Raw genomic sequence first — 22,176 nt, forward strand, 5'->3', positions numbered from 1 at the left:
TGGTTTTAAAAAGGGAGCAATTTAATCATTATAATACAGAGTACTTTAAGAAGTTTTTAAATGTGTAAAAGAAAAACAGCTTAGTGCATTCAATTGTTACAGTCTTTACATCACTTCGTTTTCAAAAAGTTAACAGTAGTATGAAAAAGCCGCCCACAAAGCCAGCTGTCTGAGTGAAGAAATCAGCAAATTGCAGCATTTGGGAATTGCTAATAAAGCTATAGTTAAAAAATAAAAAGTTTATAAAAATGAAAGCAGCATGCATATTCAAGGCTTTTTCATAACATCTCTCATTAGCTGACAAACATTAAACCAAGAGCTTAGTATTTATTATTCATTAAGTTAGAAAAAGATGAACTGGCCAAACCCACTATGTGTGATCATTCAAAAAAATTTTAAATCCAAATCTAATAAAACTAAAAATTTTGTTCTGTGAGGAAAGCACAGTTTGAAAAGTGGTCCTATGATCACAACAGAAAGGGTCCTTCCCAGCACGAACGTCAGCACCAGTCTGTTACAAGTCAGTAGGAACTCTGTCTTCTGCTGCAGCACAGTTACCGCTAACACGCCCTGATTCTTACATCAAAAGGAAATTTTTAACTTGCTAGGTTCCAATTTTTTTTCCCCTCTGTTCACTGAAATTGTTACATAAGGTACAACTTCATGAAAAGGTAATTCCTGCAAAATCCAACCTGAGACTGTCTGGCCTTCCTGAGTCCCACGCCGGTGAGAACACACCACATGTATTTCACTATGGACTCTCACATGTTTGGAACATGTTTAGAGTGTTCCCTACTGAGTTCCTTCTCCTGCTGGGGTAGTATCTTCAGCTTAGTAAAAAGCAAATCGGATTCTGACAAAGAGAAGCCCCACAAGTGCACAAGTAGAAACTGGTTTATATGAGTGTTCAGTGGAGGGTCTCGTCATAAAGGCCAGCAAGCCACAGGTCTTTCTGTCCTAACATAACAGGCACAGGCTGCTTTTACACTGCAAACTGTGTAAGCCCATGTACAACTTTTAATTTGGTGAGGGCCTGAAAAATAAGACACAGAAAGTAGGGTTTGGTTCTCCTCTCCCATTTCTAACAACTTTTACTCTGTAAAATGTTTGGTCACTCAAAGCTGTAAGCTTAATCACATGTCAAAGAATACAGGTAATACAGCCTGTCTTACAGAGCTGTATGCTGGAGTCGAGGTGAGGACAAGCTCTAGTGGTCATTAACCCCTTAGAAAGTCAAAGATTCACAAGGTTTGCATCCTGTCAGAATAAAATTTCACTTTTACAGTCTGTTTGTTTTAATTAGCGCTCTATTTACATTGCAGAACCGCCCCCGACTGCAGCAGTTTGACTTTGGCACAACATGGAGCTCCATTTCTTTTGGATATTGGATTCTGTTTTGAAAGTATGTATGCCCCAAAGCATTCTCAGTGTCATCAAGGATTGGTTGGGCCCATTCACAGTAATTCAGACATCTTGAATTGAAGAACTTATTCTCCTTCAGAATTTTAAGTAGCTATAAAAGAAAAACAAACAAAACCCTGAAACTTTAAAGACAGCCATATTTTAATTTTTGCTTTTAGAATAAAAATAACCAGTTAACCACAAATGCATTCTGCATTCTCTTTAACAGTGAGATCACTTACCACACACACCTCACAGTGCAGTTTGTGTAAACTTGTATATGTTCCTCATGTGCCACATTTGCTTTTAGACATACGCCTTTCTGTAATCATTTATAAAATTATTAGTAGGAAGATATTTCATTGTCAGTATTTGTAACATGAAATCTAACAATCTATAGTATTTCTGCTTGTACTCAAGGGTAGCTTGTGCAAAAGTTATATTTACTTTGTGTTCTGTAGTATCTTTTTTATCATACTCCTTTGTATACTCATCAAAGTTCATATTAAACAATGACTTCTGGTTGTAAAAGAGGAATTACTTTTTATCTGTCTTCTGTGGCTTTGCCCAGTTGCAATATTTTGGAAAGGTTAGGGTATTTTTATAAGCTAAATCATGTTTAAATAAAATTTTTACGAGGAAATATATGATGAATAATCTTGTGAGAATTATTTTCTTAAATGAATTATAACATGCTAATTGATATGTTTTTTTTCTTTTCTTTTTTTTTCAGAGCTGGGGACCAAACCCAGGGCCTTGTGCTTGCTAGACAAGCGCTCTACCACTGAGCCAAATCCCCAACCCCAATTGATATGTTTTATAATTTTACATTTTCAAGTATTTCTTAAACTATATATATGAGCTATATGCAGTGCATAGGTTCATGGGAGGGTTGCACATGCCTCATGCACGTGTGTCAGCCATTGGTAGGTGTCAGGGGATGTTCTTCAGCTGCTTCTTGCCTTAGTTTCAGAGACAAGCCAGCAAAACTCTGAAGCAGCTATCCTGGCTGGCCAGTGAGCTCCAGGTGTACATCTCTCTCCACCATCTCTCCTCAGTGCAGGGGTTACTAGTACTGTGCCTACAGAATGTGTGCTGGGGTCTGAACTCAGGCAAACGTTTTATCTCCTGAACTTCTTTCCCAGTTCTGGCTTCTATGTGTTTTAAAAGTAAAGGAAACATATACTACATACAATATAAACTCGTAAAACTAGATTTATGCAAATTTTATGACCATAATCAATATCTGTAACCATGTTATTATATAAGTGAAAGTCAGACCCAAGTAAACAGTATGGAAAATTTCACCTATTTTTAGATGATTACAATTCTCTAGAAAATGACTAGAAAGGCTGCAACAATTCACTGCAGCAACAAACTCATTGATTTAATCTTGGCGGAAGACATGTTTTTGTGTTTAGCAATTAAAAAAAAAGCCTGCTACAAATATTTTATGCATCTGGGTCAGAACAAAGCCTGTGGTGAAGTCTCTGACATAAGGAAGTGGAGGGCTAGATTTCAGGATAATGCTATAAAACTCTTGAGCTTCTTGTGACTTAAAATGATGACATGATACTCTCTGACCTGCAGTGAGGCTTAGACTACTGATGTAAATAAAGTGAAGCTTTAGTCCACCTGATTTCTCTTAGCAATGTTGGTGAAAAGAAACTGGAAAAAGAACTGTTAATAAGTGAGACTAGTGTGTAGTCTTTATTTCTATAAATAATTGCTAAAATAAACAAACCAGGAAGATACCTCCTGGGGATTAAGAAAATACTGGGTGGAATAAGAGAGCATGCATGTAGGTCAGAGAGGAAAGAAGTCAAGGAAATAAGTACCTATGCTCAGGTACAAAATAATAGAGAGTTTGTGCCCTTCCCTCACTCAGTGATTGAAAACACAACAGCAATTTCTCACAAATGCTATCGAGCTACAGAGAGACAAACACAGCCATTTCATAACAACTAAACTGTATTCAAAGCAGCGTGTTTTTATTCTGGAATATTTCCAAAACAAAGAACAGAAAAGAATAAAACCATGTTCCTGAATTCCAAAAGAATTAAGAATTGAAGTGCTGGGCTGAGAATGTAGCGTAGTGGTAGAGTGCTTGCCTGGCATAAGCAATCCCCTAGCTCACTCCCAATATTCAAACTCACAAAGAACTGAAGGCCTAACTTCAGGTAACTATCTGCAACTACAGTCACATTTTAATTTAATCTACGATCTATTAAGGAACATGCCAAACCTTTTCAAATTTAAACCATATTCATTTGTACTATGGAGATTTTTTTTTTTTTTCGGAGCTGGGGACCGAACCCAGGGCCTTGTGCTTGCTAGGCAAGTGTTCTACCACTGAGCTAAACCCCCAACCCTGAGATTTTATATTGTTTTAAGAGAGGATCTTGCTGCATAGCCCAGGCTAGCCTCGAACTTGAAATCTTCCTGCTTCAGTTTCTTAATGTTAGGATTATGGGAATAAGAAGCCACATCCAGCAGGAAATTTTTTTTAACCAAACATAGTACTTATACTATAGGAGGTTTATCTTATCCCAAAGAGCAAAAGATATTTTAGGTGACTGAGTTAATTTATATTAAATATCAAACCTGTTATCTGCCTCTTGATCTTTATAACAAAAAAATTGTATTGTAGTTACTCAAAAACAGATGCCACCTAAGCACTGGTGAGAGGACCTAGAATAGGCCTTGGTCTTTTAACAGAAAATGACATTGAGTGCACAATGCATCTTAAACTCTAGCAAAAGTCTGATGACATTTTGGGGGAAAACAATGGAGAAAAAAGCATCTACTTTTATTTCAGTTTCCTTGAATACATCAGTCCTTGTGCTGTGGTCTCTCCCTTCAGTATACTTGCCCTTAGTTTTAGTTTTGTTTTATTTTTTAATTGTTTCCTTACATAGTCGAAAATGAAGCTTTAGTAGAGAGAGAAGGTTACAAGAAATACCTTTTAGTTACCTTTACTGTTTGTTTTCTGTTTCCCTTCTTACTTTTCTTTGAAACAAATGAAAAATTTTTGTATGGAAAATAAATAATTAAAGGGACATTAGAACAGTAAACCCTATATAATCATCAAGCTACAAATCATAATAATACATGTCATGACTAGTGGCAGCTGGTCCTCTTATTAGAAAAACAAGTATTAAAAAAATTAGTAAAAGTGAAGATAAGGGCTAGGGAGATGGCTCAGGTCACTAAAATGCTTACATAAAAACATGCAAACCTGAGTTCATATCCAATACCCCTCATAAGAGCCAGGCACAGTAGTACACACCTACATTCCTACTGAAGATGTAGAGATAGGTGGATCCTTGGAGCTTTTGGAGTTCCCTGGACACCTAGTATCACTAAATCAGTGAGCTCCATGTTCAGAGAGATGCTGTTTCAAAAAGTATGGCAGAGAGCAATAGAGGAAGACAGTATCAGCCTCTGGCCTACACACGCACGCATAAACACACGCATGCGCACACATACCCACACTAACACGAAGATGAGTAAACTAATAAGATGGCTGTTAACACATGTATATGATGATAAATACGAAGGCTAAACACTTACATTTCAGTCATCCGATTTAGAAAGCTTCCGCTTCACATGTCGTGGGGGTTCCCAAGTGTCACTATCATCTGTTTCTTCTTCATCTTCTTCCTGATCATCAATAACCTCATCTTCCTCCTCATTTTCCTCAAATAATTCTATACCTAACTCAGATCTTCTTTGTCTTTCTGCAAACCACTCTCTGACCTGCTCGTAACCCATGTGTGATCTGTTGACAAGTTCATCAAGGTCTTGCTCATTAAGAAATTTGTGCTTCAGGTAATAATCTTTAAGTATTGCTGTTCCAGTTTTAAACTTTATGAGCGACGGTACCCTGTCCCAGGTGTTCATTCTTTTTCCTCCTCTGGGCCGCCCACGTGGTCTGCCTCTGCCTCGTCCTTTGGGTCTGCCTCTCCCTCTTTTCCTAAGGGAGGACAGACCATTCAAACTACTTGAATTGGAGCTTTGATAGTAGTAGTACCATTTCAAGTTCCCATTCTTCCAAGCATAACGGGTATCTCCAAACCAACTAACTATGTCTGTTCTGGCAAGCCCACTTTCTTCAGCCAGCTTGTCATACTCTTCTGGTGACGGCCACTGTGTTCGGACAAATGCACTTTTAAGCATGTGCAGTTGCTCTGGTGTCTTCTTACATATCTTGCCTGTCCCTGCTGACTTAGGTGCAACGGCTTCGTCTCCAGGAGAATTTTCTCCAGGTTCTTCTTTGGAACTACCTACATTACTTTCATCTACTTCTACTTTCTCATCCTTTAAAGCTTTTGTTTTATTTTTCTCTGTAAACCAAGCATCAATTTCTCTTCTAGTAAGTTTGGTTTGCGCTCTTAACCTATTTAATTCTTCATCTGTAAGTACAGAACTGTTGAGAAAACTTGCCTGAAGGACACGAAGTTGCTCTGCAGTTTTCTCTTTAAACTTCTGGGGAGCAAAGTCAGGAAAGGGATTCCAGGACTGTTTCGGCTGTGACGCAGCTGCAGCTGGGGGTTCTGGGGTTTCATCACTGGAGTCTATGATGATAGTGGCAGAGGAGTCGTTATTGAGATGTAAGCACTGGTTACTCTTTGAATTTCTCTGGTTGTACCTTGTATCACTAAACCATTTTTTAATCTCGCCTTTGGTAAGGCCTGTTATTTTCATAAGCCTGATGATCTCTGAGTCGTGGGGAAACTGGTTTTTAAGGTAGCTAACTTTCAGTTCTGCCAGCTGTTCCTTAGTCTTTTTGGCCCGAATACCAAATGAATCTGGGTTCACTAGTGCAGCTTCAGGCCTGACACTTGGCGATGATGGAACTGCTGCTGTGGCTGGCTTTGTTTCTGCAGCAGGCTGAGCAGCAGGCACTTGACTCTTTTGTACATTTGTTTGATTTGGAACCCCTGCCACTGTCAGAGCAATGGGAGCCGTTACTGGCAAGGTGTTTGCTCCAGCTACTTGAGTAAGGACCAGACCTGGCTGACCAACTATTTGGCATGTTTGTAAAATAGATGGTAACCCATTACTTCCTGTGGAAATGTGTGTAGGAATAACAGTTATGGTCTGAGGTACAGTATGCACTGTTCCATTGAATTGTTTTCTTCTTGCCTCCTCTACTTCTTCAGGAGTCCAACTAACCCCATGCTTTAAACGTTGGGCTGAAAACCAGATCTTGATCTGTTCCTCTGTATATTTTGCTTGAGCAGAAAGAACTGTAATTTCTGACATTGTAGGATAAGGGAATTTGTTGTAGGTGTTAAGTAGAAGAGGATTGTTATCCAATGCAGCATTGTAGGTTGGAATGCTATTAACAGGGATTAAGACCTTAGGGACCAAGTTTGAGTTCTGTTGAGCGGAGACTGCAGTTATCACCTGTGCTAGCCCAGGAAGAACAGCTGTGGGGGTCACCACTGTGCCTGCAGGACTGGGATGCACTCGGTTGACAGTGGAAGTACTTGTGTTAGATTCTGAAGCTGAAGAACTCGTATTTTCTGCATTTTCTTCCCGGCTTGCTTTTACTCCATTCTCTTTCTCTTCAGAAGTGCCCTCAGCTGAGTTATGGTGAACTGTAATCCGTTTGTTTTCTACCTTATTTTTCATCATTTTCATAATGGGAGTTTTACTAATGGAGATTCCCGAAGAAGAAACATCTATGGATTCTCCTTGTTCTGTATTCTCCTCTTTAACAAAACTGCCATCAAAAGTCAGATCATTTATTGTCTGTTCAAAGATTGTCTGGTTATTCCGCTTCACCATAGTCAGTTTGAAATTTTCTTCTCCTGGGTGGTATTTCAGATTATGCTCAGAAAGTGCATCATACCTTTTGGTAAGAAAATTGCATTCAACACAAACATAGGATGAATTCAGCACAACATTGGGATGTTCTGAATCTACATGGAAAGTAAACATATTTAGATCTGGAGTTTGAAAAGTACAGTATTTACATTCATAGCCCCCTTCCACTTTCTTATTTTGCTGATTGTCAGAATCCACAGATTCGTGAACTTCTTCATCGCTGGAGACACTCTCTGCTCTAGCATTTTCTACGGGTGTAAGGACGGGAGGGCCTTCTTCCAAATCCGATATCAACTCAAGATCTGGATCCTGCTCACTGGCAAGGACCATGCAAGGTGTTGTTGATTTTCGTCTGCTTGCCATTTTGATTTTAGGGGCAGGGAGGGAATCTCTGGTGATTTAAAAGCACTGAGGCTTAAAACTGTTTGGAATCCTTCATTGGAAAACAGTGGCTTCTGGCTCTTCAAGTCCACTTTTGTGCTCAACAAGTCTCATTAGTAGCGTCTCCATGGTGCACTCAAGTAAAAAGCTTAGTTGGCAGATAAAACACTGCTGAACTGCTGAAATGTATGAAGCACAACTCCAATCACCTACATTGGAATAAATTTAAAATGTGTGACTATGATTTTAATCAGATTATGTTATTATACTTTACTTATGTTAAGCTGTGGCATAGGTCAGTTATACAGATATATACTCTGAATCAGGAACTCTAAGATTCTAAATAGATTTCTATCTCTGAGTCAACACATTGAAGATCATATTATACTTAGGGGTCATCCCATGTGTGTTTATTTAGATCTTTCAGTTAGCTAGATAGTAGAAAGGAGCCTGCTATGGCAAGCACACTTTTTCCAGTCTACAGTAACAACACTCTGTTAGCAAGGAAGGAACTATAAACACAGTCACAGTGACATGTATATGAAGTTTAACCATCACCTAGGTCTTCTTTCTTATCTACTCTCTGGGCTCAAATGCTGAAAGAACAGAGTTGAAGCTCCTTAAGGCATATACACTTCCCTTCACTCTCTGACCCCAACCTCACTTTTCTACTTCATCTCCTGACATCTTCTTCCTCCTCCTTCCTTATCCTGTCATTCCAGGGATACTTGATATATTTATAAAGTTTAACTCAGGCTGAGATTCCAGATCTCTTGTACAGTTGATATAATATCTTTCTGCATTATAAGTCGCCTCTCCTTTTTATTTTCTAATCTAATGCTAACCGTATTGTAGCAGACCACTGCTAACATTTCTGTTCCTAATCCTTACCTACACCTTCATACGTGTGGTCTCTTTATTAAAGGAACTGTTGTCCTGTTGCCTCCCACCCCATTTCCAGTAACAACTTTATTATGATAAAGCAGTCTCCAAAACTCTGGACAAAGCAAAGGACCTCAGTATCTTCAGTCTAACATTTTCCCAGCTGAGCTTCTCCGGCTGACCTCTCATTCATGTTTGATTGACAGTGCAAACAGTAAGTCAGTACTAAAGCAGGTAGTTACTAACTGTCAATTAAGCTGGATGGACAGGAATAGGGAAGTAGTTCCACCAAACCCAACTGGGTCAGAACAGATCGTTACAGTCAACTGTAGCTGAACTCACAATATTGATACTAGACATCCACATATACACTTGAAAGCCACTGAATTTTACACCTGAAATGGGTGGATCTTATGGTATATGAATTATAGCTCAATAAACTTTAAAACTTTTAAAAATACATTCTAATATATTTGCAGTCAAAATATTTAAAGTAAAATTTTAAGGCTAAGTCAAGGTCTATGTGTTTGTAAAGTCTAACCAAATTCAAATAAATATAATTAGTGACCACCCTTACTTGCCACCATAATTTCAAGTGATTTTTCATATACTGGAATCATCCCTGTCATAACTGAAGGAAGAGGAGTCCACATCAAGGACCTTCTATGAAGCTGCATTAACAGTGATGCCCTGATTTAAAGGTGCTTAGACTATACATCTGATCATCAGATGCAACCACATATTCATTTGACAGACTTAAGCAACACATGGAAATCTGTATTAAACACCCTAACAAACAACATCAGCTTGTTATTAGTATTAATATTAGTATTAGTATTAGTATTAATAGTCCAAACCTCTACTCTTAAAAATGAAATCACAGGCTGGAGAGGTGGCTCAGTGGTTAAGAGTCTGACGGCTCTTCCAGAGGACCTAAGTTCAGTTCCCAGTATGCACATGGTGGCTCACAACCATCTGTAACTTCAGTTCCAGAGACCAAGGCCCTTTTCTGACCTCTGTGGCCATGGTATACATGTAGTGCACAGACATACATGCAGGCAAAACACTAGTACATATAAAATATAAATGAATCTGAAGAAAATAAAATCATGACACTTGAAAGATATTGTACAGATCTGTAAGTCATGTGAAGTAAGCCAGAGTTACAAATACTGCACATGTTCTCCCAGATATAGAATCAGGATTTAAAGAATTGTGTGTGTATGTGTGTGTATACATACATAGGGGTAGGGATGTTGGTATGTCATGAAAGTGTAAATGGAACTGTGAGTAGGAAGACAGGCTTTTTTTTTTTTTAAGATTTATTTTTTATTTATGTGAGTACACTGCAGCCATCCTCAGACACACCAGAAGAGAGCATCATATCCCATGACAGATGGTTGTGAGCCACCATGTGGTTACTGGGAATTGAACTCAGGACCTCTGAAAGAGCAGTCGGTGCTCTTAACCGCTGAGCTATCTCTCCAGCCCTTTTTTTTTTTAAAGATTTTTTTAACATTTATTTATTCATTCTGTACACGTCATACAGCTTTCTGTCTGCATGTATGGCTGCAGGCCAGAAGAGGGCACCAGACCTGACTATAGATGGTTGTGAGCCACCGTGTAGTTGCTGGGAATTGAACTCAGGACCTCTGGAAGAGCAGACAGTGCTCTTAACCGCTGAGCCATCTCTCCAGTCCCGGAAGACAGGCTCTTAAGGGAAAGGAGGAGAAAGGGTAGTAGAATCTGTGTATGGGAAAGCGTAAGGTAAGGGTATTTGGATAGGAGACGGGGGAAGTACCGTGAGAGGGAGATATGAATGAGAATAAAATATAATGACATGTATTGTGAAAGTACCATTTTAAAATGTGTTTTTATTTGTAAGCAACTATAAAGAAATCTCTGAAATTCAAACCTATTTAGCTGTTGTGAACTAGTATCATTTTCTTTTTTTTTTTTTTTTTTTTTTTTTTTTTTTTTTTTTGGTTCTTTTTTTTCGGAGCTGGGGACCGAACCCAGGGCCTTGCGCTTCCTAGGTAAGCGCTCTACCACTGAGCTAAATCCCCAGCCCTAGTATCATTTTCTAATCAAACAGGAATCATTGGTATTTCAAACTGTCGATCACGAAAATATTTGATAGCTCATTATCATTAAAAACAGGGATTCTCAGAGTTCGGGGTATTAATAATACTCTGGATTCAATCTCCAGCACCATAAAAAAGAGAAGCAACAGGCAGAGAATCCTCCAACCAAGTGGAAGGGCAATGCATGAGCAGTGAGGGTATTGCTGATGGAGGGAAAATAAGCTATCTTATGACTCGATTCTCCTGCATCTGAAAGAAGCTATCTTAACAAGGATATACTAACAGCTAGAAATCAAAGACAGAGAGGTTTGTTTTCTGAAACTACCTAAAAGTAGTAGTTTTCAAACTTGATGTTTTAAGAAAGGGAGCCCTTTCTTCAAATAAAATTACTCTGAAAAGCCAAATGTTAAGTGAAATTGTGTTTATGAATGTGTGCTACTAAAGATGATCATCTTAAAAGAAAAAATCAACCTCAGAAAGACAATATCTCATGTTTTAGATCTTAGTGGCTCCTCAGTTTTATACAGACACATAAAAGTGTATGTTTATATAGGACATGAAATAGAATCAAAGCTAAGTGGGAGAATGAATGTGAAGAACAGCAGGTGGCAGGGAGAAAGAATAGGAGGGGTGAATATGCTCAAATTACTTAATATAAGAATATGAAAATGTCTTATGAAGCCCATTGCCATGTACAATGGAATATATGAGAATGAACACATTTTTAAAAGGAGAGAAATGGAGAGTAGCTAGCTGATTGAAGGAGATAAAGGCTGAACTATGTCCTGCCAAAAGTCCCGGATCCCAGGACCCTACCTCTACTTCTAGGAGTTCTAAGAGGTGTTTTTAAAAAACTGTGTTTTGCAAACTTAAAATACCTTCAAAACAATGAATCAGTTTCATCCAAACCATCTCACTATACCACAGCTGTGCTGCGTTATCTGAAACCAATCTAGAGTGAATTCAGTGTGACTTTCCATGCTGATACAGGAAGGTTGAAAGTTTGAGGCCGGCCTGAGCAAGTCCCAGAATGTGAAGGGAGAAGTAGAACCCAGGGAATCTAGGAGTAGAGCAAGCAGCCTTCAGAGTTGCAGAAGAGTGACTGAGTAGCCCAGGCCTCTTTACCTTTCTGCCTCTTCAGAAAAAGATTAAACTTTTTTTTAAGATTTATTCATTTATTATATATAAGTACACTATAGCTGTCTTCAGACACACCAGAAGAGGGCATCAGATCTCTTTACAGATAGTTGTGAGCCACCATGTGGTTGCTGGGAATTGAACTCCGGACCTCTGGAAGAGCAGTTGGGTGCTCTTAACCGCTGAGCCATCTCTCCAGCCCAAGATTAAACTTTTTGTGTTAACTTTTTATTTTTTAACCATATATAGCATATAAAGACAGGACATCAAATTATTACTTTTACTTCTTTTCCTATCAGCTTACTAATTCAACTTGGTAAGTAAAAATTTAGGGGGGCTGGAGAGATGGCTCAGTGGTTAAGCGGACTGACTGCTCTTCCAGAGGTCCTGAGTTCAATTCCCAGCAACCACATGGTGGCTCACAACCATCTGTAAAGAGATCCGATGCCCTCTTCAGGTATTGATGAAGACAGCTACAATGTACTTACATATAAATAAATAAATCTTTAAAAAAAAAATTTAGGCAGATGTAACCAATGTGCCTTTATTTTTACATCCGTGTGCACTTGTGGACATCAGAAGACAATCTGCAAGAATTGATTGTGTCTTTCAGATCATCAGGCCTGGCAGCAAGTGACTCATATTGCCAGCCCTAGAGCTAAGCAGACTTTTTTATTTTGAAATGTTGCTTTTTATTTTTTTTCTTTATTAACTTGAGTATTTCTTATTTACATTTCAATTATTATTCCCCTTACCAGTTTCCGGGCCAACATCCCCCTAACCCCTCCCCCTCCCCTTCTTTTTTTTTTTTTAAGATTTATTTATTTATTTATATACAGCATTCTGCCTGCATATGTGACTGCAGGTCAGAAGAGGGCACCAGATCTTATTACAGATGGTTGTGAGCCACCATGTGGTTGCTGGGAATTGAACTCATGACCTCTGGAAGAGCAGTCAGTGCTCTTAACCACTGAGCCATCTCTCCAACCTGTACCCCTCCCCTTCTATATATGGTTCCCCTCCCCATCCTCCCTCCATTTCCACCCTCCCCACAACAATCACATTCACTGGGGGTTCAGTCTTGGCAGGACCAAGGGCTTCCCCTTCCACTGGTGCTCTTACTAGGCTATTCATTGCTACCTATGAGGTTGGAGCCCAGGGTCAGTCCATGTATAGTCTTTGGGTAGTGGCTTAGTCCCCTAAGCAGACTTTTTAAGTTTAAATATAGTCAGGAAAAATATATTTATGCTATATTATAATCTATATCCAGGTTATGCTTTTCCCTCTAAAAATATTGGCCTTAAAGGCATACTTAAATCTAATTAAAGTTACTAAAAAAAGAGACTTTTTTTTTTAAAGAGAGAAGTTGGAAAGGTGGCTTTGGTTTAGCACTAAGACTGACTGCTGCTCTTCTAGAAGTCCTAAGTTTAGTTTCCAACACCCTTGTCAGGTGGCTCACAACCTGTTAACTTCAACTCCAGGGGACCTGACACCCTCTTCTGGCCTCCACAGGTACTCCCCCACCCCTAAATTAGCATATACTAATACAAACACATCCACATAAATAAAAATAAATCTTTAAAAATTAAAAAATAAAGATTAAAAATAAAATTAAAAAATAAAGCCCATGCCTTGATGAGGAATGAGGACTATCCTTAACTGTGGGTAAAAGGACAAATGCTCAGAATGTAGTTAGGCATTACATTGGTTTAATAAAGTGATAGTTGTAGGTTCTCCTCAAAGATCCATAACAGGGAAACACATCAATCCTACATAAAGACTTATAGGCAACTAAGGAATGCTGAGAGTGGGAGAAATAGTTTCTCTAGGGAAGAGCACATCAGTTAGTTCTCTAATATCAAATGGCTTATTCAGACTGAGAAGGTTATATATAGGTATATATAGATAGATAGATATGTATGTGTATATGTATATGTATATACATATACTTAGAAACATAGCTATAACTAAAAGAGAGACCATGAATTTGAAAGAGCAAGGAGGAGCATATGGGAAGATTTAGTGGGAGTGAAGAGAGGAAAGAAATTATGTAATTATATTATAATCTCAAAAATAAAAGGGGGAAAAGCCCACACCACGCCCAGTTAGCCCTCATGATTTTGGCTATGATGTAAGCTCTCAGCCAGTGCTCCTGTACCATCCCTGCCCTCCCCTGCCACCCGACCCTGGCCATGATGGCCATGGACTCTCCCACTCTGGGACTGAATAAAGATCCAACTTAGCATGCTGGTGCAAACTTACCAATTAAGTGCCTTCTTTTATACGTTGCCTTGGTCATCATGTTTTGTTGCAACAACAGAAAAGTAAGAAAGACAGTTCTTTAGAAAGTATGAGAGGGCTGGAGAGATGGCTCAGCAGTTAAGAGCACTGACTGCTCTTCCAGAGGTCCTGAGTTCAATTCCCAGCAACCACATGGTGGCTCACAACCATCTGTAATGGGATCCGATGCCCTCTTCTGGTGTGCATAAAGACAGCTACAGTGCAAAAAGCCAGACATGATAGCGTGCTTCTAACTCCACATGAGGTGGGGAGTCAGGGTGGGGATCGGGGACAAACAGATCCCTGGAACTCCCTATCCTGCCTAGGGTACTTAGCAAGTTCCAGGCCTCAAAAACCAAAGTGGACAGCACCTGAGAAATAACAGCTGAGGTTATCCTCTAGTTTCCACCTACACAACAACAACAACAACAACAACAACAACAACAACAACAACAACGAAAATCTTCAGGGCTCTTAAAGTTATAATTTTGTAGAAAACCAGAATTTTAGTACAACTGACCCATTTCATGGAAGAAGAAAATCAGACACCAATTAATTACTTCATAGAGGTTGTATGGGACAGCATAAAACTACAGGGTTTAGAGTTGTTCTCTCAGTAAAGTATCTGGAAAAGATACTTAACTTCATCCTAAGTCTTCTCACCTATAAAACTAAAATTCTTCAAAAATGTCATTCAACAACAACATATGGAATGTCGACCATGAGTCCTGCACTGTGTCGTCGTGCAGAGGTTACTAGGATAGATGGCCTCTGCTCGGTCACTAGCCCAGCAGCAAGGGAAACTGGCAGTCAAACATTACTTGGAATAGTTCTGACCAATAACACGAGAATTGGCAAGAACTATATAAAAGCACAGCAAAGGACCTTCTAGAAAAGCAGGAGAGAAGACTTCTCTAGAGAAATAGGAATAACGTACCTCAAAGGCAAACATGAGGTGTTTTCTTCACAGCTCATATGCAGAAAAAGATTAACTGTCTTCCACTCTCTCAAAAATTCTTTTGGGAGACTAAGAGATAGAATTTGCATATTGTAATTTTTTTGAAAGTAACTTAATCAGCTGGCAAGGCACAATTTGAATTAAAAATCAGAAATAAAAATCACTACTATGGAGCTGGGTGCATGCTTGTAAACCCAGCACTTGAGAGGAGAATCAGGGTCTCTTCTACCCAGTGTGTGGCCAGCCGGGGTTACACATAATCCTATCTCAATTTAAAGAAAAAAATATATATACACATATATATAATAGGTGGAGATATTGCTCAGTAATAAAGCATATGCCACAGGAGCATGAAGACCAGGGTTCAAGCCCCAGAAATTTCTAAAAGCTGGGCAGGCATGGTGGTCTACCTGAAATCCCAGACTTTTCATGTTATATATACAAAATGGTATGGTCTCAATTAATCTCCCTTGTCACTAAAGGAAATAACATGAACACAGGAAAGCTGTTGTAGAGAAGTCACTGTAGGTGACAAACATTTCCTCCTCTGTTTACAGTTAACTAAAAATGGCTCCAAAACCAATTTCAGGGCCTTGCACTATTTACTATAGAAAGTAATTAAAGGTCAGATGCACGAGACCCTGCAACACTGTGCCCTAAAACACAGTAAACAAGTCTAAATACATCAAGCACTGTACATAATTACTTTTGGAAACTTCAGTTCATGGGTCTATAGAAAAATATGGTTTTTTTGTTTTAGTTTATTAAATTTTTATTGTATGAATGTTTTGCTTGCATGTATGTCTGTTTGACATGTGTGTGCCTGATCCCTGTGGAAGTCAGAAGAGGGCATCAGATCCCCTGGAACAGAAGTTACAGGCAGCTGAGATCTACTATATGGGTACTGAGAATTGAACCCAGGTCCAAGAGCAGCCAGTGCTCTTAACCTTTGAGCTATCCAGTTCCAGAGATAAATGTTTTTAAAAGCTTAAGTCAGTTGTTATACTGCCATTAAAAATGATAATAACAGGGAACATGGAAAGAATTTCATCCAATGGTATGCTTTTTAAAATCTGAATAAAATTTTTATTATATAAATAATAAGTAGGAGGCATATATTTACTCTTAGACAAAGACTAGATGAATATTCTTTAAAGATTTATTTATTTGATATATGTGAGTACACTGTAGCTGTCTTCAGACATACCAGAAGAGGGCATCAGATCTCATTACAGATGGTTATGAGTCACCATGTGTTTGCTGGGAATTGAACTCAGGATCTCTGAAAGGACAGTCAGTGATCTTAACCACTAAGCCATCTCTCCAACTCTAGATGAATATTTTTAAAATGGACTTCTCATGTTATAGATGGAATATTTATGATATTTATATATTTTCTTCACTATTGTTTGATACTGTTTTTCTGTAAAATATAACAATAATTTTGAAGACTTAAAATTGCAAACAGACCGGGGTTGGGGATTTAGCTCAGTGGTAGAGCGCTTGCCTAGCAAGCGCAAGGCCCTGGGTTCGGTCCCCAGCTCCGAAAAAAAGAAAAAAAAAATTGCAAACAGACAAGTGTATTTTTATGTTAGTGTTAGTTCTGACCTAGGATCAACTAAATAAACTGAGTTTTTTGTTTGTTGACTCAGGGTCTTGTTATAAAAGCCCAGACTGTCCTCAAATGTAAAATCCTCCTGCCTTAATCACCTGACCTTACTTTACTCTGAGTGTTAGGATTGCAGGACATGCCTAACTCAAGCTGGAAACAAGTTGTTTTTTTTTCTTAAGGCAAAAAACAAAGTTACATAAAGTTTTTCAGGGTGGCAGGAACCATCCCTCAGCAGGTATATGCAGGTGTATCTTAGGACCTTGTTTTGGATCTGGTTCTAAGAGCCTTCAAAATCACCCATGTTCTCTACCGCGTCTCTGGCCAAGCCAGTTTCTATAGACCCATCTATACTCTGGCTCTTCTGAGGATAAGCTGCTTCTCAACCAACTCATGATTCACAGTTCACTGAAATAATTACAAAAATATTTCTCTACAGAAGGACTCAATGAAAGCAAAATTTGTTTCATCACAGCATAAAAATGTTGGAAGTTCTTACACAAATTCTTCTTTTAGGGTCAGAAAGAATGTGTTTGGCTTTCCACTGTATCTCTAGACTCCAACACAAAAACAAATTAAGGGCCCAGCAATGTTTAAAACTTACTTTTGAAAAAAGTCTTTAAGGAGCTAGAGATAGCCCTGCATACATCAAAATCCTGAATTGTTTTCCCAGACAGGTATAGTGGTGCACACCTGTAATCCCAGCACTCTGGAATTAGAAGGTGTGGGTTATAATTCAAGGTCATCCCTGTTCATAGAAAGAGCCCAAGATACATGAAACCCTGTCTTGAAAAAGGTTGGAGGAGGTGTCTGGAGAGATAACTCAGCAGTTAAAAGAAAACTGGTGCTCTTCCAAATTCCAAAGGACCGGAGTTCAATTCTAGCACCCACACGGTGGCTCATAACCATCTGTAATTCCAATTCTAGGGGATGTGACAGTTTCTACGGGCACCAGGCATGCAAGAGGTAAACAGACATACATACATACAGGCAAAAACAATTATACACATAAAATTTAAAACCTTTAGTGTGTATGTGTATGTGTGTGTGTGTGTGTGTGTGTGTGTGTGTGTGTGCATTTTACTTCTTTGAGTGCTCACTTATGGAAGAACTATTAAAAACACTGTTCTCTGCTTTCCAGATTATTTGCAATAAGCCCATATAAATAAAAGTCACTTAGTCATCAGAATATGAAGATCCTGTTTAACCTAAAGCATTCCATAAAACAGTCAGCCTTTGATAAAAATTTACTATCATCTAAATTTCACTAGTAATAAATAAGCTTTATGTACAAATAGTGTAAGTCTAATTTATAAACTAAGCATGAAACTAAGGAAGAAAACAAAAATCTTCCAAGGACTATTTTTGCAGTAAATTGAAGTGAAAACAATATAGGTCTTGCAACCAGACAATTTGTACTTAGAATCATGACTTCTACTCTGTAAAAAACTATCACAATGTAATACAGTTTCAAAATATTAAAAAGTACTTTTTTCACAGAGAAAATTAGTTAGATTTGGGATGGAGAAATGGCTCAGCAGTTAAAAGCACTGATTGCTCTCCTGGAGAACCCACATTTGATTCCCAAAACCCACATGAGGACTCCCAAGCATTTGTACCCCTGTCCTGGGGGATCTGATGCCCTTTTCTGGTCACCAGATGTACACATGGTACAAAACATACATACAAAAAAAACCACCCATATTAATAAAATAAAAACATTTTAAAATGTTTAAAGCTATTGAGTTCTATGTCTATAATTAAAATGTTAAATGTTATTAAAATATATATATAAATTAGACAGAATGGTAGCTGTATTGAATCCCCAAGCCTTTTTTCTTTTTTGCTGTCTTGTATTTCAAATTAAATGATTAACAGATAATAGTATGATGGCCTACTTAGCCACAAAATATGTTTGTTATTTTGGTAAGATTTATATGAATAAAATAAATATTTTACACCAAATATGGGTCAAATAAAAGATATTTTATATGATGCTATAGTTTGTTAGATTCATGTTAGTTTTTATCTAGTATCTACTAAGTAAAACTGTTCTTAAGAAGCAAAAATATGTGCACTGAAGAATCCCTAGGAGTCTTCACTCATATAATTCCCTGAATCAAGGTTCTATTTACATGTTTGTATTCAAAGTAAAAATTTTGTAAAAAAAAAAAAAATCCAGCCAAGATCACAAAATATTTATAATATGCAAAGAATAATGGGATCCAATTAAAACAAAAAGTATCCTCTGTCCTTAAACAAGAGAGACAGACAAGCAGAAAGGCAAATTAGCATTCATATTCTAATGGCATTTTCACATTTAAAATGTAAACATTTGCATGGCCCAAGGCTTAAAAATATTAAATTAGTAATTTGGCAACATAAATGTGTACCTATCTAAATGCTTTTCAAATATTACTGGCACTTAGAATCATTTCCTAAAAAATAAATCTTAAGAAAATGTCAAAACCAGAAGCAGTTCAGTATTAAAGAAACTACAAGCAGAAATGGATATGGCAAAAGTGAAGGCATCTAAAAGCTGTGACCAAAGGTGAACTCATTACAGAGGATCCCTTTGCTGATGCTAACGAAGGCTGAAAGGTAAGGGACTATTGCTGTGCCTGGTTTTGTTCAAGTCAGAGAGTGGAACTTAATGACGCCGAAGACTAAAGAATCTAGGCAGGACAGGTTCTGGCCGGAAAACTCTGGTCCCATATTTGAGGAGAATGTCTCTAGGACATTAACAGCCCAGTTGGCATATACCTACTGTAAGGTGAGGTACTACACTGAGTGGCATAAACCAGTTCTATCATGAAACTGACTTGTTGACAAGTGAATGTTACCCAAAAGTGTTTGTCTGTTGCAGACAGTTCTTCCTAGTTTTTTGCAAGGATGCATGCTGTGTCTTCCACACAAGAATGCTTTGTTCTGAGTAAGGCTATCTTTCTTTAAGAAACTGGAAATTCATTCATCTGTCCATTATAGTCCCTATTTATAAAACGAGGCAACTATTATCTATTTCACTGTGCATATATTCATTTGACTTTTAAAAAAATATTTAAAATAATAACTGGATTGAATTATTTCACGTCTATAGTATATCACCTAACATTACCTGTAAAAGCCAAAATTAGGTAAAAATATCAGAATGTAAAGTACAGCCAAATATTCAAAAACTGGTATGTTTAATATAATGTTATACATAAAGTATAACATTCTAATTTGCATAATTATAATTCACTATTATCAGTATCCTGTATATTTACAGTATAGTTTCAAGTTTTTATGTTTTAAAGATATTTTTTAATTACATTTCTTTAATTCCAGTGTGTGGTCATGTATGCCACATCAGATATGTGAATGTTGAAGGACAACTTACAAGAGTTGCTCCTCTCCTTCTAGAGTGTGAGTCTCAGAGATGAAGCTTAGGTCATCGGGCTTTACAAACGACAGCCATTTCACTGGCCCTGAATATTTTATTTTATTTATTTATTTATTTTTAAGAAAGATATCACTTTGTAATACTTGAATTTGATATGTAGAACAGGCTGGTCTTAAACTTAGAGATCCACCCATCTCTGCTTCCCAAGTTCTAGGATTAAAGGCATGTGCCACCATAGCTGGTTGGACTTTTAAATATGAACAAAAGAGCAGTAAGATTTTAGACCAATTTCCCCACATTAAAGGTCCTTCACTGACAATGTTCCTTTGTTTTAGTGCCACATTACTAGAGCATCTGGTGCAGTGTCAGATACATGGCAGACTTTGGCAAACATTAGCTGAAAAATGAATTACAAATATCCTAAATAAGGGCTGGAGAGATGGCTCAGTGGTTAAGAGCACTGACTGCCCTTCCAGAAGTCCTGAGTTCAAATCCCAGCAACCACATGGTGGCTCACAACCATCTGTAATGAGATCTGATACCCTCTTCTGGTGTGTCTGAAGACAGCGACAGTGTACATTAAATAAATACATACATAAATACACAAAATAAGTAAGTAGGTCTTCTTTGAAAAATCCTAAATAAGATGAGGGACTAGAGACGTGGCTCTGCAGGTAAGAGTGCTTGCTGTTCTTGCAGAGGCCTCAGGTTTGGCTCTTCACATCCATGTCAGGTAGTTCACAACTACCTGTAACTACTTCCAGGGGCATCTGACACCCTCTCCTAGTCTGCACAGTTGTTTTCTATTATTAATTTTTATTTCTTATTCATAGGTATGCATATGTGTGTCTCAATGTGAGTGTATTCCACATGGGGCAGGTTCCACATGGAAGCCAGAAGGTAGCATCTGATCTCCTGGAGCAGGTGTTACAGGTAGGTGTAAGTCACTGTCCGGATGCTGGGAATTGAACTCAGGTCATCTGAAGACCTCTAGAAGTAAGTGCTCCTTTTTTTGGTGGGAGGCATTTGAGGCAGGCTCAATACATAGCTCTGGCTGTCCTAGAACTCACTGTGTAGACCAGGCTAGTCTCCAACTCAGAGAGATACACCTGCCTCTGCCTCTCAAGTACTGGGATTAAAGACTTACGCTGTTATGCCAGCTGTAGTAAATGCTCTTAACCACTAGTGAGCCATCTCTCCAGCCTGCAGCTGCTGTTTTAGGGAAAACATTTTAAAAAAGAGAGAGAGAGAGAAAGAGACAGAGAATCACTGTCTTTTTTTAAAGATTGTGTTTGCATGTGTACATGTGTATGTGTGCATGTGTGCATGTGTGCATGTGCGTGTGTTTGTATGCACTTGCATGTATGTAAGTGCTCATGGAAGCAAGAAGGGGGCATTGGATCCCCTGGGATCTTGAGTATAGGCAGCTTTTAGAACAGTAGCCAAATACAGTATTGTGGACACTTAAGTGAGTACATCTGAATAGGGCTTTACCATCTCTGAATGAGGAAGCACATACCTGCCATAGCTTCTTCAGCATTATGTTCCTTAAAGCGGAAGGTTATCCCTTCAAATGAGGTACTTGGCTCAGGCCATCATTGCAAATTGTCCCAAAGTAGCTAGCAGTCTTCTACAAAGAAAAATAAACTATTATTTTATTATTCTCGATATTACTTAGACTTATTAACTACCACAGTTTAGGCCTTGGCTTTTAAAAAGTTTTTAATTCTGGGAGAAAACTTATTTCCTCATAGAAATTAATATATATGTATATATACATATATATGTGTATATATACACATGCATGCATATATATATATATATGCATCAAATGCAATACTGATCAGAAACACAAAATTTAAAGGTGTTTTAAAAATCTGCTTATTCAGACCAATCCAGTAACATTATTTTCAATAAAATTACAAAATGCTATTGTGACAAACTCTGTGATAGAAGCAGGTTAAAGGAAAAAAGGACTTATTTTGGGTCACAGTTTCATGGTAGGGAAGGCATGGCAGCTTTCATGGCTATAGGCACATGAAGAAAAGTGCTCACACATCAATGGACCCAGAAAGCATCAGGAAGGTTGGCTGGGCTATATAGAACCCAGAAACCCACTTCCTCCAGCTATGCCCTACCTGCAAAAGGTTCCACAAGTATTAATATGGTGTAATCAAAAAATTAGAATTGCCCTCCATGGCAGTTCGTGTCTTTAATCCCAGCCCTT

General features: G+C 38.2%; 1 protein-coding gene across 6 annotated transcripts in view; it reads right to left on the minus strand.

The window, feature by feature from the left end:
- The window catches only part of Zhx1 (zinc fingers and homeoboxes 1), a 29,792-nt gene continuing 7,616 nt past the window's right edge, over positions 1 to 22,176 (minus strand). The window contains exons 2-6 of one of the 6 annotated variants that reach the window (XR_010052934.1): positions 21,469 to 21,579; positions 13,983 to 14,010; positions 4,975 to 7,826; positions 1,644 to 1,723; positions 1 to 1,513 (exon numbers count right to left, since the gene is read on the minus strand). Coding sequence is in view for 5 of the 6 variants with exons in the window: in XM_063262951.1 (XP_063119021.1) it covers positions 4,978 to 7,599 (2,622 nt within the window). In the remaining variant the exon portion in view is untranslated. Of the gene's footprint in view, positions 1,514 to 1,545; positions 1,724 to 4,974; positions 7,827 to 13,982; positions 14,011 to 14,937; positions 15,028 to 21,468; positions 21,580 to 22,176 lie in introns of those variants that run through there. The other 5 variants (XM_063262951.1, XM_017594643.3, XM_063262952.1 and 2 more) reach the window with 5 other exon arrangements.

Source organism: Rattus norvegicus, chromosome 7, assembly GCF_036323735.1.
Source record: "Rattus norvegicus strain BN/NHsdMcwi chromosome 7, GRCr8, whole genome shotgun sequence".
Lineage (NCBI taxonomy): Eukaryota > Metazoa > Chordata > Mammalia > Rodentia > Muridae > Rattus > Rattus norvegicus.